At 37.9% G+C, this 22,274-nt stretch overlaps 5 protein-coding genes across 6 annotated transcripts in view; 3 read left to right on the top strand and 2 right to left on the bottom strand.

Moving 5' to 3' along the window:
* Nucleotides 289-3,035, bottom strand: LOC104704213. The gene is made up of 8 exons (XM_019226967.1): nt 2,939-3,035; nt 1,710-1,786; nt 1,427-1,621; nt 1,161-1,350; nt 890-1,065; nt 685-785; nt 506-597; nt 289-332 (listed from the first exon to the last, which is right to left on the bottom strand). Exons 1-8 carry the CDS (start codon nt 3,033-3,035, stop codon nt 289-291), a joined length of 972 nt encoding a protein of 323 aa, XP_019082512.1.
* LOC104699974 (protein farnesyltransferase/geranylgeranyltransferase type-1 subunit alpha) lies at nt 6,175-8,105 on the top strand. Its single transcript, XM_010415396.2, has 5 exons — nt 6,175-6,437; nt 6,650-6,759; nt 7,139-7,259; nt 7,342-7,437; nt 7,538-8,105. Exons 1-5 carry the CDS (start codon nt 6,198-6,200, stop codon nt 7,964-7,966), a joined length of 996 nt encoding a protein of 331 aa, XP_010413698.1. The 5' UTR covers nt 6,175-6,197; the 3' UTR covers nt 7,967-8,105.
* Nucleotides 8,164-10,864, top strand: LOC104699975. Of its 2 annotated transcripts, XM_010415398.2 has the most exons (12): nt 8,164-8,441; nt 8,547-8,623; nt 8,760-8,835; nt 8,933-9,005; nt 9,102-9,153; nt 9,273-9,334; nt 9,540-9,603; nt 9,675-9,732; nt 9,821-9,907; nt 10,040-10,133; nt 10,293-10,391; nt 10,556-10,864. In XM_010415398.2, the coding sequence occupies exons 1-11, from the start codon at nt 8,359-8,361 to the stop codon at nt 10,383-10,385; spliced, it is 819 nt and encodes a 272-aa protein (XP_010413700.1). In that variant the 5' UTR covers nt 8,164-8,358; the 3' UTR covers nt 10,386-10,391; nt 10,556-10,864. The 2 variants fall into 2 exon arrangements, with proteins under 2 accessions (XP_010413700.1, XP_019082943.1); XM_019227398.1 differs by lacking the exon at nt 10,556-10,864 and having other exon boundaries at nt 10,293-10,513.
* Nucleotides 10,951-11,914, bottom strand: LOC104699976 (tetrapyrrole-binding protein, chloroplastic). Its single transcript, XM_010415399.2, has one exon. The coding sequence runs from the start codon at nt 11,854-11,856 to the stop codon at nt 11,062-11,064; it is 795 nt and encodes a 264-aa protein (XP_010413701.1). The 5' UTR covers nt 11,857-11,914; the 3' UTR covers nt 10,951-11,061.
* The window catches only part of LOC104699973 (eIF-2-alpha kinase GCN2-like), an 11,375-nt gene continuing 1,541 nt past the window's right edge, over nt 12,441-22,274 (top strand). Inside the window, exons 1-27 of the mRNA XM_010415395.2 lie at nt 12,441-12,835; nt 13,205-13,279; nt 13,376-13,435; nt 13,523-13,628; nt 13,715-13,819; nt 13,980-14,384; nt 14,726-14,959; nt 15,069-15,155; nt 15,239-15,350; nt 15,612-15,729; nt 15,826-15,880; nt 16,059-16,228; nt 16,551-16,735; nt 17,016-17,164; nt 17,294-17,543; nt 17,903-18,176; nt 18,256-18,349; nt 18,677-18,757; nt 18,861-18,917; nt 19,207-19,338; nt 19,996-20,079; nt 20,748-20,856; nt 20,924-21,060; nt 21,410-21,517; nt 21,758-21,843; nt 21,918-22,020; nt 22,107-22,235. Coding sequence (XP_010413697.1) covers nt 12,714-12,835; nt 13,205-13,279; nt 13,376-13,435; nt 13,523-13,628; nt 13,715-13,819; nt 13,980-14,384; nt 14,726-14,959; nt 15,069-15,155; nt 15,239-15,350; nt 15,612-15,729; nt 15,826-15,880; nt 16,059-16,228; nt 16,551-16,735; nt 17,016-17,164; nt 17,294-17,543; nt 17,903-18,176; nt 18,256-18,349; nt 18,677-18,757; nt 18,861-18,917; nt 19,207-19,338; nt 19,996-20,079; nt 20,748-20,856; nt 20,924-21,060; nt 21,410-21,517; nt 21,758-21,843; nt 21,918-22,020; nt 22,107-22,235 — 3,627 coding nt within the window. The 5' untranslated portion in view covers nt 12,441-12,713. The remainder of the gene's footprint in view (nt 12,836-13,204; nt 13,280-13,375; nt 13,436-13,522; nt 13,629-13,714; nt 13,820-13,979; nt 14,385-14,725; nt 14,960-15,068; nt 15,156-15,238; nt 15,351-15,611; nt 15,730-15,825; nt 15,881-16,058; nt 16,229-16,550; nt 16,736-17,015; nt 17,165-17,293; nt 17,544-17,902; nt 18,177-18,255; nt 18,350-18,676; nt 18,758-18,860; nt 18,918-19,206; nt 19,339-19,995; nt 20,080-20,747; nt 20,857-20,923; nt 21,061-21,409; nt 21,518-21,757; nt 21,844-21,917; nt 22,021-22,106; nt 22,236-22,274) is intronic.

Here is a 22,274-nt window from a genome sequence, read left to right as displayed (position 1 = left end):
GGAGAACCTTTTTTGTGTTCTTAGATTAAATATATAGTGAAAATAATGTTAGATCAGTTGTTAAGATCATAGGTAAAAAAAAATGGGAGAACTAATTATGGTGTTCTTAGAATAAAGATATAGTGAAATAAATTTGGTATATAATATTTCAATTATATAATATTCTTAAACATATTCCTAAACTTATAAACTTATAAATTATAAAAATTATTTTGTTGGAATTCTTGTTCGTCATCCGTCAGATAGTCCGTCACCTTCGTATGTACGTGAAGGTGAATACGAAGCAATTCAATAAGCAAAAAGAGATATGTCCCTTGTGAAATTTTGATCATCTAAAATGTTTGAGAACTACAATATTACAACAACAACTTAGACCTTTCTTTCAACCGGTTTGATGATACATGTATGTAGAACAAACAACTTAGACCTTTCTTTAAAGATCCCGTCTCGTTCTGTCTTGGCTAAACCTGTGGTTTAGTTATTAAGTCTTGAACCAGTTTGATACCTGCAGAACATGAATCAAGAATGGAAGAGACAATCTTTCTCTGCTGCTCTTTGAACTCCATCACCATTTTAACATCCTGATCCGCGTTTTCTCTGTAAATATAAACACGAATGAATAAGCCAAACTAGCTCGCCTCTGTTTTCAGCTTTCGTATATCATAAAATACAAACTACTTTTACCTGTCGATGGAATCCGCATCGCCGAGGTTTTGCATCATGTCGTCGAACGTGGATCTGAGAGTTCCGAGTACTTCCATCTCAATTTCCAAGTTCTTCCACAGCTTAAGAGAATCAAGAAAAGAAATAAACGTGTTAGATTCAGAGATAGAGATGTAAATTACGGCCTAACAGAAAATTGATAAGAAGGTGATCAAGATTTAGATACATCTGTTTCAGAATGATGAACAAGACCATGAGCTCTCCGCAAGTGGTTCAACAAGGGAGTAGGTAAGCCGTAGTGGAAGATGTCATGATTGCTCGATAGCCAAGTCCCACGTAACATGTGAGTTTTCCAAGACGAAAAATCAGTCTCAATGTCTTGATCATCAATGACATCAAAATCTGCAAGGAAGAGAGATACAAGTTTAGGCAAAAGAAAATATGTAAAAGAAGGTTGAGTGTGTGATCTCAGAACAATGAGGTAAGGTAAAAACTACCTAAGGGAATGACATCATACGGGTTATCGCCTTTTGGTAAAAATCCGTAAAATGTTAACAGATGCGAACTAGAGTAGTTTCCATAGCTAAGAAAACATTGTTCCCCTTTGTTGCAAGGCCTTGAGACTGGGAACTTCAAGGAACTCGTCTCAGTGTCTACTTTTCCATATTTCACTATGTGTGGGTATACCTGCAAACCCGCCAAATCATGAACCAGGAAAGTGGTAGGAGTTTCTTAGTAAACCAGAAAGAGAGAGCAAACATACAGAATGGTTGAGAAAACCAGCGACAGGAATCAAACAAGTCTTCAGCTTTCCATCAGGGAATTTGATTTGCATGCTATTTGAGTAATACAACTCACAAGCCCATAAGTAGTGTTCCCATGTATAGAGCTCCGTTGGAAATACATGCTGGTGGTTCGATAAAAGAGGAACCAATTCATCATACCTCTCACGCAAAAGCTGCAGATAAAACAAACAATGGCCAATGGTAAAAATAATACAGATCACACAGAAACAAAAGATAAGAGAAAGGGATCTAGTCACACACCTCTTTAGCTTGCATTATTTCATCTAAAAGCAATGTACCATCAAGCTCCATGATTGCATCAACTCCGAAACTCAAACCTGCAAATGAGAATCAATGTTTGTTATATCCCTTTGAAACAAACACTGGCTACAGGAATTGGATGATTTAGTTCACTAAACAGTTTTTACCACTACAAAAATTCTCCTGCAGCGAGTCTTAGTATGGTTTGATTTTCGAGTCCTGGTTATGCTTCTCCCTCATGGTCCATAAGAGCAGCATTGTCTCAGATGTGATCCCATCAATTACAAAACTCACTCCACAATACTAGACTTCAGTGACTCCATTTCTAAACCCAGATACAGAGAAATCAGAAGAGAGGGAGAGAGAGAGACAAAAAGATCTATCATTGCCACCAGATCAATTGAATCGAACCGGATCGCAACACACAACCCCAGAAATGAAAAAGAGAGGATCTTTTATGAGATAACAGAATTGTAACTAGGAATATGAAATGACAAACCTAGATTGAACTTTGGCCGGAGATTTCGGGAGTCAAAACGCAATCAGGCACCGGTCGATCGATCAAACGAGAGGGAACGAAACAAAGTCTGGTCGGATTGACTCGGTTCTGCAAAGCGGGTCGAAGCTTTCACCGTTTTCTCCCTTTCTCGAAGAAAATCTAGTTGCGTTTTGGAAGAGAAAGAGAAATAAAAATTATCTTGATTGCAAAAAATTCTCAACCATTCCCGTAAAGCCACGTAAACAAAGAACTAAGCTTAAAACTGTTCTAATTCAAGAACTAAAAATCTGTTCTAAGGCCACTGTTCAATTTATTAAACATATTTTTAGGCTAAGAACACCTAATAAGTTGTGCCGTTAATGATGGCCTTATACCGCTTGCTCGGAACCTGGCCTTAGCTAATCTTAGGGACTTGAGAATTGTATTTAGTAATATACGTTTATATGGTCTTTGCGCATTGAACTGCTCTAGCAAAAGTGGTACCCTTGATCTTGAACTTTATTTGTTCATTGACGGATACCACTTAAGCTGTTTACCTGATGAATCTAAGCATCGCCTCTCAACCACCTACATCACACAGATCCAGCACCAATCAATCTTCATTGCGACTTGGCGAAGTGATCCAACCCTTATGCTTTGGGTTTCAAAGCAACCCCTAACCGACTACAGCAACATAGTCCTCAGCTTCTCTGCTGTCCTGTTACTGTGGGTTCCTATCGCCCCGGTGAACTTCGCTGCATTGATGCTCTTGCTATCGTCAGTGTTAGATGACCGTGACCACCCAACTGTCCCTTGAAGTTTTCGAGGATAGATTCTCGATGTACCATGATCTCACATGTACCATTAGGTTTCCATACCTATGGCTCATAGCTCTCTTGGAGTCTACAATCGATGATCACTTTTTATCACTTTCTTTATCACCTTTTGGCATTGGAGAATGCCCTTTCTGTAATGTTCCAAACTTTAGCTCTTGCCTATTCTCTGTACTTGTAATGCTGCCCTATATTTAATGAATGAAGGCACAAGGTTTTTGACAAAAAAAAAGAAAAAAAAGGTCTCTTTGTCGCTGGCGGAATAATGATCGTGCTTTGGCTAGCCGGGAAACCGACGAATGAGTTGTATAAGCTCCAAAACCAATCAACGACCTAAACAAGGTATCATATATGTTTTGGGCTGTTTTATACCGTAGTTTTATTGACTACCCTTCGTTTGTGTACTCCCTGATCTGTTTTTACCGTAGTTTTATATTTTCAATGTTCAATATCTAATTATAACAATTTGGTTTTATTGTTCTCTCTTTCTTTCTCTCGTTGTATCTTTTATCAAATTCACCTCAAGGCCCTCGAGACTCTTAAACAAAGGGAGAAAGTTTACCTGGAGAAGGCTGCCGAACTGCTTGAACAAGCAGAAAAACATCGCCGGAGAAATTCCGAACGCCGTACGACCAAATATTTTGCTTTTTATAACCACATTGATTGATTTTGTAAGTACAAGATATACATATGTGTGTGTGTTGCGTGCAGTTGCCATACACTGTTTGAATCTCAAGGTGATACAAGAGGGTGGAGCTCAATATTGTCGGAATTTACAGCTGATTGTAAAAGACAAAGTGAGATTACTTAATGTTTTCCACTAAAACTTTTTTTTTTTAATACTTTTAAGCCACATATTGGATAATAATCTATATAATATCACGTATCCTTTTTTGCTTGACAGTTGATTTTTATATCACGTCTCAAAAACGAAGCGATTGAAGAGTTGCATGCTAAAGATCACACAGCCAAGAAGACTACCCACGTATTTATTTATTTTTGTTTGCTCCTTTTAATATTAGCCTATTTTGTATATATCTAGCTCATGTATATTAGATTGGTCTCTAATTACACAGATTATTTACAAATTTCAGTTTTGGATTTACCCACCAATATGCTTAACTTTTGTTCTTCTGTTCATCTATATAGATTGAGAATATTAATGCCTCCACTCCCATTTAAGTTATGACCAATTGTATGGTTTTTCAATCTTGTTCGGTTATTCTTTTCAAACGCTGAAGCATTCATTGTACAAACGTTTTTTTGGTTGAATACAATTTTACATTAATGTCATGTGTTTTGTTTATTTGTTGAGACAAGAACTGACTATCGAAATACGGATTGCTTGTTTTGGATAAAGGGAAAAACTTAGTCTTCCAATTGAAACGACGTTTTATCTTTCATCAAACTTTATTCTATGAAATTTCATTTTAGTTAGATTAAAAATAGTATAACTAGATCTAGCCAAGATCAAATCAGGGCCATGCTACAAATGATACGGTTGGCTCGGCCCGAAACACCTTTTGAGTTTTGTTATTAATTAGTACTCCGATATGGCCGGATAACCGGATTCGAAAAAGTCATCCATCCCGTTTATTAGGGTTCAATTCAACCCCTTTGTTGTCCAATATTCCTCTCCGTACGTCTCCGACATAGCTAAGATAATGATCGTGTGCCTTTAGCTTCCATCTGGTTTGTGCCTCTCTCGACCTCGGATTCGGATCGATCACAGCTTATTTAATTCCACCTTAAAGTAAGTTGACAAAACGCAAAGTATCCCCGTCCCGTTTATTGTATAATATTTCCCTAAATTTAGACGTAATCGTATGTTGATACTTTAGATTAGGTATCCAAGTATATTCAAATTCAAGTATCCAAGTATATTCATGTGTATAGTTGCATCGAGACCTGTTTTTTTGGCTCGATCGGGTGACCAATTTTAAGTAAAGTTTGTAAAATTTTGTTACCAGATTTTATTGTTTGGCTTTTTGGCAGAGGAGATCGAAGTGTGGTTTCTCTGTCGCCGGTATGACGATCGTGACTTGGCTATCCGGTAAACCCAACAAAAATATATATGAGCTCCAACAAGCAATAGTCTTGGTAAACAAGGTATCATATACTATATATGTTTTGATATGTTTTTAGTTTTTAGCTTACTTTTTTGGACTTCATTGAGAACCCTTTGTTAATTTGTAGGGACAATTTGTGTATACACTTTTTAATTAGTCTTCAAACCAATAGTGTCATCCTGATCAGTGGTGGAGTTAGGGAATTACTCTTATAGGGGTCAATTTTTTTTTTAATGAACAAAATCTATTTACTGATCTTGATCTTTTCCTCACCTGTTTTTATTTTAGTGTCGAATTGATTTTTTTCCCACTAGCTATGAATTTAATATAATTTGGTTTTATTAACGTTCTCTTTCTCTTTCTCCCTCGACCTCAAGCGTCTTGAGTTTCTTAAACAATGGGAGATATATTGCCTGGAGAGGGCTCGCATAAATCTTGAGAAAGCAAAAGAACATAGCCGGCAAAATAACAAAGATGGTACGACGATACAAATAATTTTTTTGCTTTTGTTAATTATGACCACATATTTGAATCCATTTATTAGAGCATGTGTTTTGCGTGCATTGACTTGCAGATGCTATACACTATTTGAAACTGAGCAAGCTACACGAGCGAACAGCTCAAACATCTCGGAATTATCAGCTTACTGCACATGAAAAAGTGAGATTTTCTCTATTGTATGTTTTTGTACATCATCTACATATTCTTTAAGTACCGATATATATATATATATATAGTTGAATTTTATTATATTAACATCAAAATTCCTTTTGAACACAGTTGGTTTCGATGGAACGTGTGAGAAATAATTTGACTGAAGCGTGGCGAAATGAAGATCATACAACCAAGAAGACTACCCATGTCTTTTTTTTTTTTCTTTGCTCCTCTTAATATTATCCTACCTTGTATCGTCTATCTACTATGCTCATAGTACATGTCTTGTTTTTGGCATTTTTTTTGAAAAAACAGTACAAAAGAAAAAAATATACTGTTATATCATGTGGTTTGGGCTAAGCGGCCCATTTAAATTCTTCTAAAAAAATTACTTACACGGTTTCGACGACTTATTATAAATTTATTCTTTCGGGTTTCGGACTTTGGAAACGAGATGAGACCGGGTAACATGGATTTCGACGAGGCCGTGCCACTAAGCCAGCGGTCGGAGTGGTCAGATGTGGTCCCGTTGACTCAGGACGATGGTCCGAATCCGGTGGTGCCGATCGCCTATAAGGATGAGTTCCGCGAGACTATGGATTACTTCCGTGCGATCTACTTCTCCGACGAGCGATCTCCTCGCGCACTTCGACTCACTGAAGAAACGCTCCGCTTAAACTCCGGCAACTACACAGTAATCAATTCTTTTTTTTTTTTTTTTTTAAGTTTCTTATATGCTTTGTTGGGTGCTTCTGAGCCCTAGTACTACTGATCTCAAGTTGGAATTTGATTGGAGCATTAGTAGTTCCTGAACTGAACTCGTATGGTTTAATAAATTTGATGGATCTCAGTCTTTTATTAGTCCTGTTCTTGTTCTCCGCTAACGATAATTTCCCCCTTTTTAAGGTGTGGCATTTTAGGCGCCTAGTACTTGGGGCGCTTAATCATGACTTGTATCAAGAACTCGAGTTCATCGAACGCATTGCTGAGGATAACTCTAAGAACTACCAATTGTGGTAAAGTTCATACCTTTTTTTATCCCTCGTTTGTCTTTCATACCGTGAAGTAGTTGACTGATGAGGAACAATTTCGAACCAAGAACTGTATATGTTTGCTTTATGAGATAGCAGCCTAGTTTTCATAGACTGTGGAGGAAGGATTTTTTATAAAGAAGTTGTTGTCAAAGTTTGGAGTCTGTTTTGTGTATGCCGAGTCAGCCATGTTCTTAATTATGCTCTATCGTGGATATTTTAGATCAAAGTTCCTTCTTTTACACATTGTGAAGGTCATAGAGTGCCACATATCTGCTGCTTAAGAAAAGTTGACCCTTGGTTGTGTGCTTTTGAGTGTGATGATGATCCATGTTTCTGCGCTAATATTTTTCCTTTTCTCTAGGCATCATCGGCGATGGGTTGCTGAGAAACTGGGTCCTGAGGTTGCAGGGAGAGAACTTGGCTTTACTCGGCGAGTACTTTCACTTGATGCCAAACATTATCATGCTTGGTCACATAGGCAGGTTTGTGATCTCAAACATTGTTAAAGCATTCACTTGTTGGTGTTACATATCTTTTTGCTTGATGTTTGGAAACAATCTGCAGTGGGCATTACGTGCATTAGGAGGATGGGAAGATGAGCTTGATTACTGTCACGAGCTCCTTGAAGCTGACGTCTTTAACAATTCCGCATGGAATCAGGTATAAATATGATTGGTTATACATACACTAGATTCTGTTTCCCCAAATCTATAGATTCAGTCACTCTTTTAAATAACTTCTGTTCCCCTTAACCTGGCAGAGGTACTACGTCGTTACTCGATCTCCTTTGTTGGGAGGCCTAGAAGCTATGAGGGAATCTGAAGTAAGCTACACAATCAAAGCCATTTTAGCCAATCCCGCAAACGAGAGCTCATGGCGATACCTGAAAGGTCTTTACAAAGACGACAAAGAATCCTGGATTAGTGATCCAAGTGTTTCCTCAGTCTGTTTGAATGTTCTCTCCCGCACGGATTGCTTCCATGGATTCGCTCTTAGCACCCTTTTGGATCTTCTTTGCGACGGATTAAGACCAACGAATGAGCATAGAGACTCAGTGAGAGCTCTAGCTAATGAAGAACCAGATACCAACTTGGCATATCTGGTGTGTACTATTCTTGGTCGTGTAGATCCTATAAGAGCTAACTATTGGGCATGGAGGAAGAGCAAGATTACAGTGGCAGCAATGTGACTGACGACTGACGACCCAAAATCACACTTGGGAACAAAATTTAATTTTTAATTTTCCGTATGTACTGCTTCTTTATGAATCACATGAACTGTACATGTCTTCATATATCAAAACAATCTTGAATTCTCTTTTTTTTTTCACTTCTTTTTTGATATTCAAAGAAGCTTTCTCAACAATGATTTTGCAGAACCAACAATAGAAGCTCAATAACCGGGTTTTGTCTCGCCGATTTCCTTAATTCAACTACAGCAATAAAGTTGATCCGAACCAAAAAAAACACACAAAAACAAATCAATTTGCAAATTCAATACAGGCGTTGGAGCTTGGAAGTTAAAGTTGTCGAAGTGGGAAGCGTAATTTGGTTGAAAGATTCGTTCTTTTCTCCGACAAGAATGTCCACATCTGGGTTCAGTCTGTTCCTCGCTCTTCTACATCTCACGGGTTTCTTATTTCCGCTGAGAGTTTCTGCAATAAGGTGATTACTGTTTTTTTGGGTGATAGCTTTGTTCCTATGTTTTTGCGTATCCCTGTTTTGTTGTCTCTTTGATTAATTTCCTTTAGATTTCGATTGGATTTGCAGGAAGGATATCGGATTTTTAGAAGAGCGGAGTTGCAGAACAACTGTCCAAGGAAGATACTTGATCTCCGATGATGAAGGTCAGCAAATTCCTATCCCATTCACTCCTTCAAAGATCCATCTTACTACATTTAGTCTCTTTCAACATAGATTTGGTGGTGAAAAAGTTTTTGTTTTTGTTTTGTTACAATGAATGGTTGTTGTTGGAACTTGCAGGCAATGTGTGTGATGCTCTGTCTTTGGAATCTCGAACCCGTTGTTGTCCATGGAAAGGAGAAAGATTCTCTTGTCAGTGAGTCAATTTGATGAATCTTAAACAAGACTTATCTTTTTTTAAGACTTAGTGTGTTGTTAATCAGACTTCTTTGTTTTGTGGGTTTGGCTTGAAGTGGATGCAACCTCCTTTCACAATGCTGCAAATCTTATGAATTTTGCGTTTCTTGCTGCTTGAATCCGTCTCGGGTATATCTATTTCTATGGAACCTTTGGTTTTTTGTCTCTCTGTTCTTGCATCATCTTTTTGTTTGTTTTAACTCACATTGAGTATATCTTCTGCAGACGATTCTTGCGCAGGTGGTTAAAGTAAAAGTTGCAAAGCCAGCTACAGCAGGTAGAATTGTCATTTTACGGCAGCTTAAATGTATTTGCATTTGCAAGATGACCATTTTTCCTTCAATTGTCATTTTCCTATGAAAATTTCAGTTTAACGTCTATTTTCTTCATTATCAGGGACTTACAAGACTGTGTTTGATTTTTGTTCTGGGAGGTGCCGACATAATTCTGAGAGTGTGGTAAGCCATTGACTGTTTTTGTTTCTGTTATTAGGGATTTTTCTTGGTGAATTTTTTTGAGATTATATATCATGAAGTTGAGCAATTTAGTGTTGTAAGAGAAGTTCTATTTGAGACTGATGGAATGTTCATGAAAGTATAATGAACCTATAGAGCAATAACGAGCGAGACTTCATGTAATTTCTTTTATTCCTGAAACTTCCAGGTTCATGAAAATGCTTACCACAGCGAGTTTCACCATTGTTTTTCTCTAACATCAAATGCTTCAGGTGAGCTTCGATACCCTACTTTTTCTTTTAACTACCCTATCACTTTCATCCAATAACATAACTGAAAACAGGGGCTAATCTCACACAAGTTGAAACCAGACTACTTGGCATTGACGTAATCGTGGGAAGGTAAAAAAACACCCTTCAGCTTTTCTTACTCGTTTGAATTGTATACGCTTTTGTGGCCTTTGACTCTTTATTGGATTGGGTTTCACAGTCAAGGAGATTCATGCGATGCAGTTTGCAAGTCACGTGGACAATTGTGTGTGATGAATAAACTCTCACTTCTAAACCAATGTGACGTGTAAGTTTCTTCTTAAGCAACTCTTTTTCCAGAGTCAATCTCTTAAACCAAACCATCAAGTCATGTTTCAGAGAGTTATATATTGCAATTTGGTATTCATATGGTTCTTTCCCTTCTTCTTTGTTTGCCTAGTATGAAAAGATACATGACCTGCAAAGGGTCGTGTTTAGCAAGTGCCGGGGCTGACCAACCTGCTGAAGTTGTCGAAGATGCACCCAGAGATTTGGTATTTCATCTTTTATTCTCTCTTATGCGCGCTTTAAGTGCCTGAATCGTCAGTGAAATATTTCATTTCATTTACATCGGCTTCTCCTGACTCAACTTTTGAATCTTAATCATAAACTGAGTGATTCCACATGTGTGTGTTTATTTTCTTGGTTTGCAGTATCCAGGCGCGTGTTTGTATACCCGGACAGAATCAATGCTGTCCTGTGACGGTTCACACCAACACACCCGACGACTCTGCCCATGTGCCTAGAAACTAGTTAGTGCCAAGAATTATACCATCATTTTTTTTTTCCGCCTCTAGTAGCGGTTTTAGAATGCAATTTGAAACCCTGATCATGTATTTTCTCATGGTGGAAGAAAACATATTCTTGATAGATATACACGCAGATGACTAAAACGTTTATTCATTGAATACCACAGACCGAGAGAAAAAAGCATCTGTCCACATCAAGTGTAACGTGTGTGTGGCCTACATTGAGAATTAACTACAAGGCTACAGAAGCAGCAACGTATTCTTTAGATATTTGTCACACACTATATGAGGTGCAGCTTTCTTGAACAGAGCCAAAATGCCAACTTTGTATTCATCCACAGTCTCTCTCTCTCTCTCTCTCTCTCTCTCTCTTCAGCAAATCAGCAAAGTGACTGGACAACAACACGAAAAAGGCCTTTATGAACAGCTGGGAATTCAAAGTTGTTTCAGATTTGTGAATGAATACACATTGATCAACCAAGAAAGACTTGTTTTCGTTTTTGGTGTTAACTAATAATGGTCTGACTTTGTTCTTACATACATAATCACAATGAAACCGCCATTGAAGAGAAACTCAATTTTAATTGATGATATATGATTACAGAGATTCGTTTATACTTTGACAATATCAGCAAATCAATAAAATAAAAATAAAAAGGAGAAAGACCATTAATTAGAAGGTGTAGTTTGTTTTAAACACTCTTTTGTCTCCTCCTACTCCTCCTGGTGTCTCAGTCTGTTGTTCCTTAGCCACGGCGACACCTCTGTTAAGCTCTTGTTCTGTCTCTCCACTGTTATCATCATCAGCAGTCGCAAAAGCGGGATGGCTTAAAACGCATTTGAGAAGCTGCGTACCTCTCAAGGCGTTAGTGAGCGGTAAGTGTCCTAAAGGCGTTTCATCGTTAAGCTCCCACTTGAATTCGTCAGGAAACGCTCTGTAACCGTATTGAACAACCTCTGTATCAAGAAGCTTCATCCACTCGACTGTAACGAAGAACCTTGTGAAATCTTTCTTCACTTTCAACCAGATTTTGCGTTGCACGCTGTATCCGAATCTCCCGTCGCTGTGTTTCATCCATAGATCGTCGATAGCTTGGAGATCTTCGGTCGAGATTGATTTCACCTCGGAGAAGAAAACGTAGCCGCGCTTCACGGCGGCTTCTCCTGCTATCTGAATGAGTAATCTCCGAGTCTCTTCGTCGGCTTGTCGGAAGTTTTGACCGACGAGGTGGTTCTCCAAAACGTCGAATATGGTCGCGGTTTCGGCGGTCGTGGCGGAGGCGTTTGCGGTGGAGACGGCGGAGACGGCCACGGAGGAGGAGGAAGAAGCAGAGCAGATAAGTGAGAATGTTGCGGCGGAAGTGGGTTGTTTGAGGGAGAGAGAAGTGGGTACGAAATGAGATTGGGAAGGGAGATTGTGGCGGTGGTGTGTGTAAGAAGAGTGGTGGAGAGAGTTTGTGGTCGCCATTGAAGTGAGGAAGAGAGAGAGAAGTCACGTCAGAGAGAAGATAGAGAGAGAGCGAAGTTGGAGAGTTTAAAGAAGAAGTAGTGAGAGAGAGATAAGGTGTGGAAGATCAGGAAGTACCAAGCGGGGTCGATTCTGATTGGTCACTTTTGGGTCAGGTCTGATTCTCTTTTTTTTTCTCTCTTTACTTTAATTTTCATTATTTACAAAAAATAAATAAATACGATTTCTAGTAATACTTCAATACTTATATTAATGTAAAAGATTTGATGTCTACGTCATTTTTATCTCGTTATCGTTCATGAATGAAAGTCTTATAATATTGTAAATACATTTTTTAGTTTATTTTTTGATATTAAAATGGGAAAAGAAAATGTATAGAAATTGGTCAAATACTGGTTTAAAAAAGCAGTCAATAATGGTCATAAATCTGTTATTTTCCACGTCACAATTTTGTAAACATCTTACATATAATGGGCCTTTAATGGGTTTTAAGGTTCATGGGCGCATTATTCTATGATTAAAAATACGATGCCGTTTTGGAGGGTTTGTGCTGGACAGGAAGGATCAACATAGAAAAGAACTCTGAGTCTCTGATGGCGCCATCTTTGAAGAGCGCAGTCGACGGCTTTTTTTGGTTATTGAATATATATATAAACAACCCTTTTTTGTTAGTGCCGCGCCAGTCACCGCCGCAATTCCTTTTTTTTTTTTTCTCCAAATTCGTAGATCGAGATTGCTTGGCGGGAGTTTTGAGAGAGAGAGAGAAAGGGAGACGAAGAAGAGGATTTTTTATTCCGACGATCGGAGGAGAAGGTGTTTTGATTGATTTAGGGCGTGTTTTGGGCCTGAGGAAATAAATGGGTCGCAGTTCGAAGAAAAAGAAGAAACGCGGAGGTAGCGGAAGAAGGGGTCAGCTCAAAGACCATGGATCTAATGATGATGAAGATAATGAACTTCTCTCTGAGGAGATCACTGCTCTGTAAGTTTTAATTTCTTCCGGTTTTTACGAAACGAGTTATCAGGGTAATGTGAGATTTAGGGTTTATGGAGATTTGTGTGTTTTTTGATAGAAGTTGCCATGAGCTTTAGATATGTGCTATGATTGGAAATTGTGTGACAGATACCTATTCTTTAAACTATGGGATTTGATTATTCAGGTGTTACAGGGGACAACAATAGCAATTTTTTTTGTTGTATATGTTGTTAAAGATGTGTAGTAGGTTTTACTTAACATCTGTGTGAAATTAGGACTAGAGCTAGTCACTTCTTTCTGTTTTAAAAATGGACTACAAGAATGAGCCTCTATGTGAATTTTAACAGAAAGAAGGATCGTTTTTTTTGTTTTCAGCACTGCAATATTTCAAGAGGACTGCAAAATTGTTTCAGGTTCGGGATCGCCTCCTCAAATAGTAATTAAACTCAGGTTTTCTTCTTACCGATTAGCTGCTGTGATGTTTTTTTTTTTAATTTATGCATGAAGAAATGCGTCTTATCCACCGAGCTCTTGTAATTCGAGCAGGCCTTACTCGAAAGATATGGGATATGAGGACATCGACATCTCTGCTATGCTTTTAGTGAGGTGAGTATCTTCTTTCTGAATCTATGACAACAGTAAAATATGCCGATCTTTTCATTATCCACCTTCTAACTAATTTTTGCCTTCTAGATGCTTACCAGGATATCCTTACAAATCCCCGAAGCTGCAGATTACTCCTGAACAAGGGTTGACAACAGCTGATGCTGAGAAGCTTTTATCTCTTCTCGAGGACCAGGTTTGAGATGGGAATCAGTTTTTTTGTTTATAATCAGAAATGCTCTGTGCTGACACAAGGTACTCAAAGAATTATATACTGTGCAGGCAAATTCCAATGCTCGTGAAGGTCGGGTTATGATATTCAACTTGGTGGAGGCTGCTCAAGAGTTTTTATCAGAAATACTTCCAGAAAGTCATGATGAGGAATCGGTAAGTATATTCACCCAAATGACTGTTTATGCCAATGGTAAAGTATTCAGTCTGTCCACAGTATCCTTTACTGCTGGTCAAAAGATAATTTATTGCTTCTCGTACATGTTGGCATTGGTTGTTCTTCCTGAAAATACAATGTTATTATGTCTTTCTGAAGGTTCCATCCTTGACTGCACACCGAAGCGCTCAGTTCATTGAGCAACCTATGCTTTCAAATAAAGCAAAATCGTGTTCTGGTGGACCTTTTGTTTATGGTTTTATAGACCTATTTAGTGGCTTGGAAGATGCTAGAAATTGGAGTCTGACTCCAGATGAGAATAGGGGAATAGTATCTTCAGTACAATCCCACCCACTAGATGCTTCAAGAATTTTGCATGAGAAGCCGGACAAGAATCTGAAGCGATTTGAAGACCATGCTAAAGAAGAAGTTGCACTGCCTGCTCCCATTGCCAAACTAAATACTGTTCAAGAGGATAATGTTGATGATACAAGCATCTCTTCTTCTGAGTCAAGTAAATTCAGTGACGATATGGAATCTGGAATTTTCCAAAATCAGAAGAAGGTGAGGGGAGGTCTATCTGCCTTATCTCAATCCCTCTTTTTTCCTTTTTAAGATATTGGGCCTCTGCATAATTCTGTGTCTGAATGAGCACAACAAATCAATTACTGGTCCTTTACATATGAGACACTCCAGAAATAATATAATTAGAATTTATGTGAATGGGGAGCTCTGCACGTTGTCTTTTGGTTTAGTCATCATAAATACAGTTCAAGATAACTGGCTTATCTTGACCAACAAAGCAAGAATTAAGAAAGAAGAGTCATATACCTCCTGTCAAGTATGCATCTACTTTTGGTTGCTTAACGTTGTTGTTGTTTGCATATGCTTGTTTCTCTTATCAGGAATCAAATCTTCAAGATGATACAGCTGAAGATGAGACAACTGAAGACGACAGCAGTAACTATGAAAGTGAGTCGCTGGGGTCATGGTCCTCTGTTTCCTTAGCTCAAGATCAAGTGCCTCAAATTAGCAAGAAAGATCTGTTGATGGTCCATTTACTTCGAGTAGCTTGCACTTCCAGAGGACCTTTGGCTGATGCATTGCCTCAGATAACTGATGAACTGCATCAGCTTGGTGTAAGTCTTTTGAATAATAGAAATTTTCAATATTTTTTCTATCTATTAAGGGAAGCTTCTTCATCTTTTCCCCGAACACCCTGTTAAATGTTTTTTTTAATCATTTCAGATATTGTCTGAAGAAGTGTTGGATTTAGCTTCCAAATCATCTCCAGACTTTAATAGAGCCTTTGAACATGTATTCAATCAAAACATGGTGCGTATCCCTTCGCCACTTCATCGTCATAAATTCTTTATTTGAGTTTGAAGTAATGCATCTGATTAATTGTATCTTTTAAGGCCTCAACCAGTGTTCCTCAGTTTTGGGAGCCACCTTCTGATTCTGGCGAGCCAAAGGCCTCACTCCCCAGCTCACGGTATCTCAATGATTTTGAAGAGTTGAAACCCCTTGGTATATTCTCTATTATGCTTTTCTTTCTCTTTCTAGTTTTAAAGGTTGATATATATATGAACGATATGACGTTATTTCTCTGTGTGAACTTGATCAAATTCAGCAGTGTCTTTGCACAAGGGTTTGCAAGATGTTACTCATTAGTTATTTAGATGCGTCTCAACTTCTGCAGAAAATTGTCCACTTTCTTAACATATTGTTCTGCAGTTTTGTTTAGAGTAAGTAGTTTTCCTTCTCTTTGCTGAAACTCTTTGTTCGCAGGCCAAGGTGGGTTCGGCCGCGTTGTCTTGTGCAAAAATAAACTGGATGGAAGACAATATGCAATGAAGAAAATTCGACTGAAGGACAAAGAGATACCTGTCAACAATCGGATACAGCGGTAAGTGAGAAGACTGTTCAAATTATACTTGATATCTATTGGTCTAGAGTATGATGCTAAAATTGTTTCTACATTTGCTCATTATGATGTATTCAGAGAAGTAGCAACACTTTCCCGTTTGCAGCATCAGCATGTTGTACGTTACTATCAGGTAAAGGTCTTTTCTGCTCATCTGAATTTTATACTGAGTAATGACTATTTTCAGTGAGATATCTTTATATTGGATACCACCACGTGTACATCTTGTTGTCATAGAATTTCCGCTGCTTAGTGCTATTATTTTTGCCTATGATCTATTTGTTAATGATATTAATTTTTCATGAAACTAGGCCTGGTTCGAAACAGGAGTTGCTGATCCTTATGCTGGCGCAAATTGGGGATCAAAAACTGCAGGGAGTTCAATGTTCAGTTACTCGGGTGCAGTGTCAACTGAAATTCCTGAGCAGGACAATAAGCTTGAGTCAACTTATCTATATATTCAAATGGAGTATTGTCCAAGGTAAAGAGTTTATAATCCCAACATAAACTCTTATAATTTCACCCCACCCATATCTTGAGCTGTTGAAACTTAAATATATTGAATTTTGACATTGTGAGCTATGAGTTATTTCTAAGTTCCTCGCTTTCTTACGCTTACTTATTTACATATATTAGTGGTCGAAGAAATATATATGCAAAGTAGAATGATCTAAAATGTCAGATGTTTCTATAAAATTGTGGATCAGTGCATTTCATCTCGTCTATATAACGTTTTAGTTTTTTTGTAGTCTAGCTTTTGGTTGCTTTCTCTTCTTACTTTTTCTGTTCATATAATGTTCAAGGACTCTCCGCCAGGTTTTTGAATCATATAATCACTTCGACAAAGATTTTGCGTGGCACTTAAGTCGCCAAATTGTAGAAGGCTTAGCTCATATCCATGGACAAGGAATAATTCACCGTGATTTTACACCGAACAATATTTTCTTTGACGCCCGAAATGATATCAAAATTGGGGATTTTGGTCTTGGTATGCTTCCCTACCTAATGCTATTCTTTGCTTAATTTCTTGGTATGTCTGTTGTCCACATGCTTCTCTGTGTTAGACTTAAAGCTCTTTAATAATGTAACGAAGGTAGGTTCCTTGTCATGCTGGATTTTTTGCGTTTTATCCTTGAAAAGTTTGCTATGTTGTTCAAGTCTTTGAATATAAGAATCAACCTAGTCATCTCATTATACTGTGATTATTCGACATGTGGAATGGAAAAAAAGAAACGATGATTGATACATGCATTTTCTTACCTTATCAGCAAAGTTCCTGAAGCTGGAACAGTTGGATCAAGATGGGGGTGTCTCTATGGATGTGGCTGGAAGTGGGGTTGATAGTACTGGTCAAGCCGGTACTTACTTTTACACAGCACCTGAAATTGAGCAAGGTTGGCCTAAGATTGATGAAAAGGTTAGTAGCTGTTGGTGCTTTGGCGGAGTCTTATCCAGAAAATGTTTTTATTTACTTTTTCTTCTGGTCCTAAGGTTTTTATTATTTCTTCTTATGTCTGTGTTTCTAAATGATGTTTTTAAATTGTAGGCCGACATGTATAGCTTAGGGGTTGTGTTCTTCGAACTTTGGCACCCTTTTGGAACCGCCATGGAGAGACACATTACTTTAACTAATCTGAAGCTGAAAGGGGAACTACCTCTCAAATGGGTAAATGAATTTCCCCAGCAGGCTTCTCTACTGCGGCGTTTAATGTCTCCAAGTCCATCTGATCGCCCCTCTGCGACAGAACTTCTTCAGCATGCATTTCCTCCCAGAATGGAATCTGAGTTACTAGATAGTAAGTTCATTTCAGTTATCTATTTGAGTCAATATCAAATGAACGTTCTTTGTTGTTTGGGATTTTCATCTGATCTGTGATGTTTTCCTACTATGGCTAAACAATCCATAGTCTTGTATTGTCTCCATTTCGCTGAAAAAAATTCGTAAATTGGCTGTCTACAATTGCTGTTAATTCGGATGTCTGTCTGTTTAGGTCACTAGCTCATAAAGCATACAAATTACTCGAGCTGGTGTTAGTAGTGGATATGTTCACTTTTATTTTGATGACATGTTGATTCTTTCTCAAAATCATATCCTCTTTTTTTCGGTCTTTTTCACCTGACATCAAGTAACCCCTTTCTTTTTTAAAAATTTCAGATATATTAAGAATAATGCAAACTTCTGAAGATTCAAATGTTTATGATAGAGTAGTAAATGTGATATTTGATGAAGAAGTATTAGAGACGAAATTCCATCAGTCTAGTAGATCGAGACTGTGTGCAGATGATAGTTATGTTCAGTACACAGAGATGAATACAGAGCTTCGTGATTATGTTGTTGAAATCACAAAGGAAGTCTTTAGGCAGCATTGTGCGAAGCATCTGGAGGTCATCCCAATGCGTTTACTTGGTGATTGTCCCCAGTTTAGCAGGTATACCTGTTTACTTGGTGCTATTCATTATCTGTCATTCAAACTAGATATTGATCTAACTTTTATATTCCCTCTGAAGGAAAACTGTAAAACTTTTGACCAATGGAGGAGATATGCTTGAACTATGCTATGAGCTACGACTGCCTTTTGTGCATTGGATTAACGTAAATCAGGTGCGGTTTTTCTTATGTTTATCCTTCTTCTGTTTCTGGTATGTTAAACAGAATAGTGCTCATATAATTGGTACGACTTTCTGTTTGAGATTTTCTCTAGTGAGTTTAGAGTCAGTTGGTAGTAAGGTCTAATTTTGAACGAACAGATCTAGGATATTTGAATTAAGAATACTATTAATTTTTGGAGACTATGTTATGCTCATTACACTTATTGCGTACTCTTACATCATTTAAATAAAGTTTGAAAGGAATGATTTGGATTTTGAGCAAGTCATAGTCATAGTGCTTTATTTAGCTAATTTGGCACACTTCAATTTTGCAATGCAGAAATCCTCATTCAAGCGATATGAAATATCTCATGTTTACAGGAGAGCAATTGGCCATTCTCCACCAAATCCATGTCTTCAGGTATTGTGCTCACACATCCTGCTAAGATAAATGCTGTCCATTTTACCATTTATTTTCTCTGTCAAAAAGAGGATGTGCTCATAAATGTTTTGATTGCCAATAGGCGGACTTTGACATTGTTGGAGGCACACCGTCCCTGACGGAGGCAGAAGTCCTCAAGGTACCAGACCAAAAGATGCTCATTACACTCGGCCATATCGAATTCCTTTATCATTTTATTCACGATATAAATGAAATGAATCTTCTATTTTTATATATTGAGTTAATGATCATTACATGGTTTATAAGTCACACTGCCAACTTTTGGAGGAAATGTAGTGAGTGTTATGATGGTTTTTCTGGGACACTAACGTGAAAAATGAATAGTTATTTGCTTATTCTCCTCCCTTATGCATTTTGCTACAGAGAGTTTGCATCTCCTGCACCGTTTTAATCCACCAACTTTGCAGGTGATAGTGGACATCAAAACCCACATATTTCATCGCGGATCTTGTGACATTCATTTGAATCATGGAGATTTGCTGGATGCGATTTGGTCCTGGGCAGGAATTAAGGCAGAGCATAGACGAAAGGTTGCAGAGGTATGGTTATTGTTAGTTCAAGGATATGGTCATTGTATCAATTGGTTTTTATCAGTATCTTGACCAAAATCTTTTTCCTGTTTTCGAATTGAAGCTTCTTTCCATGATGGGATCCTTGCGTCCTCAGTCATCTGAGCGGAAGCNACCAGACCAAAAGATGCTCATTACACTCGGCCATATCGAATTCCTTTATCATTTTATTCACGATATAAATGAAATGAATCTTCTATTTTTATATATTGAGTTAATGATCATTACATGGTTTATAAGTCACACTGCCAACTTTTGGAGGAAATGTAGTGAGTGTTATGATGGTTTTTCTGGGACACTAACGTGAAAAATGAATAGTTATTTGCTTATTCTCCTCCCTTATGCATTTTGCTACAGAGAGTTTGCATCTCCTGCACCGTTTTAATCCACCAACTTTGCAGGTGATAGTGGACATCAAAACCCACATATTTCATCGCGGATCTTGTGACATTCATTTGAATCATGGAGATTTGCTGGATGCGATTTGGTCCTGGGCAGGAATTAAGGCAGAGCATAGACGAAAGGTTGCAGAGGTATGGTTATTGTTAGTTCAAGGATATGGTCATTGTATCAATTGGTTTTTATCAGTATCTTGACCAAAATCTTTTTCCTGTTTTCGAATTGAAGCTTCTTTCCATGATGGGATCCTTGCGTCCTCAGTCATCTGAGCGGAAGCTAAAGTGGGTTTTCATAAGACGTCAACTTCTGCAGGTTCGAGGCTACACAATAACCTATGCGTGGTTGGGAATTATAGTAACATGCCACATATCACATATTAATAGTATAGTCTTCTATGTCTTACTCGGAATCTCCTGCTTAACAGGAGTTGAAGTTACCTGAANTTTTCTGGGACACTAACGTGAAAAATGAATAGTTATTTGCTTATTCTCCTCCCTTATGCATTTTGCTACAGAGAGTTTGCATCTCCTGCACCGTTTTAATCCACCAACTTTGCAGGTGATAGTGGACATCAAAACCCACATATTTCATCGCGGATCTTGTGACATTCATTTGAATCATGGAGATTTGCTGGATGCGATTTGGTCCTGGGCAGGAATTAAGGCAGAGCATAGACGAAAGGTTGCAGAGGTATGGTTATTGTTAGTTCAAGGATATGGTCATTGTATCAATTGGTTTTTATCAGTATCTTGACCAAAATCTTTTTCCTGTTTTCGAATTGAAGCTTCTTTCCATGATGGGATCCTTGCGTCCTCAGTCATCTGAGCGGAAGCTAAAGTGGGTTTTCATAAGACGTCAACTTCTGCAGGTTCGAGGCTACACAATAACCTATGCGTGGTTGGGAATTATAGTAACATGCCACATATCACATATTAATAGTATAGTCTTCTATGTCTTACTCGGAATCTCCTGCTTAACAGGAGTTGAAGTTACCTGAAGCTCTTGTCAATAGACTGCAGACTGTTGCTTCAAGGTTTTGTGGAGCTGCAGATCAAGCACTTCCTCGTTTAAGAGGGGCGCTGCGTGCTGGTACGATCTAACCTTCTCTTTCCCTAAACTTTTGAACCAGATTGTTATTGGTTTCATTTTGCTGCAGATAGACCTACACGTAAAGCACTAGATGAGTTGTCAAACCTGTTAACCTACCTGAGAGTCTGGAGGATAGAAGAGCATGTTCATATTGATGTTCTGATGCCACCTACTGAAAGTTATCACCGGAATTTGTTTTTTCAGGTACAATTGAACGTGGGGATTCTTTGGGTCTTTGTTAGGTTTTTGGATGTTTAATAGCTGAATGTGTTGGTTATAGTGATCGGTATGCTTATTTGGGTAACAGGCAAAGAGATTGTTTTTTATAGATGATTAGTTGATGTTAGCTTGTTGTTGATTCTGATTAGAGTTCTTCATAAAAGAGGAACTAAAAATTTAGAAATTTATTCTCATAGAATTAGCTCTTGAATGGTAAAACCCTGTTTATCAGTAGACTGTCAGTTTGATATCATCCTTTTTACAATATAATTTGCTATGGTGATTGTATGTTTAATATCTTTGATTCTGTGAACTCCATACAAAATTTTGCTAGGTTTTCTTAACCAAAGAAAATAGCTCTGGGACATCTAATGATGGCGTTTTACTTGCTGTTGGTGGTCGTTATGATTTTTTGGTGCAGGAAGTGTGTGCTCGTGAATATGTAAGTTCTTTCCACATAATTTCATATTTGAGAAGTTAAGATATCTAGCATTTATTATGATTACTAATGTAAAGAAGAATTTTGACTTTCGCCTCTTTATTCACTTAAAAGATGCTTGGTTTGGTCTCAGTGTATGAACTGTAAACCGAGAAGAGAAATTGATATTTATCCTCTTATTCACTGGTGTCAATGTGAAATGGTAAAACAAGGTTATGTGTTTTTGTCTGTCACTGGATCCAGAAAATGAATCTCCCTGGCGCTGTTGGCGTTAGTCTTGCACTGGAGACAATATTTCAGCATCTTCCTATGGATCTAAGGCCTATTAGGTTCGTTGTTCCTTCTGAATCCCTTTCATGATCTAAAATGGAAACACCTTTGTTGATATGTATTGAACTTGCAGAAATGAAGTCAGCACCAGTGTACTTGTTTGTTCAAGAGGAGGTGGCGGTTTACTGTCCCAACGCATGGAGCTAGTTGCGGAACTATGGGAAAAAAGTATTAAGGTGAAAGCTTGTTTTGTTCATAGATTTGTTTGGATATTAATCAATCTGTGTTACATCTAATAACATGTCCGTGTATGTATTGATAGGCTGAGTTTGTTCCAACACCTGATCCAAGTCTCACAGAGCAGTATGAATATGCAAACGAACATGAAATCAAATGTCTGGTGATCATCACAGAGTCTGGAGTGGCTGAAAGTCAAATAGAGTTTGTAAAGGTAAGAAATACAACATTTTAACTATTGAAGAGATCCGTG

This window comes from Camelina sativa, chromosome 7, assembly GCF_000633955.1.
Source record: "Camelina sativa cultivar DH55 chromosome 7, Cs, whole genome shotgun sequence".
Taxonomy (NCBI): domain Eukaryota; kingdom Viridiplantae; phylum Streptophyta; class Magnoliopsida; order Brassicales; family Brassicaceae; genus Camelina; species Camelina sativa.
This window is presented reverse-complemented; position numbering and strand designations above follow the sequence as displayed.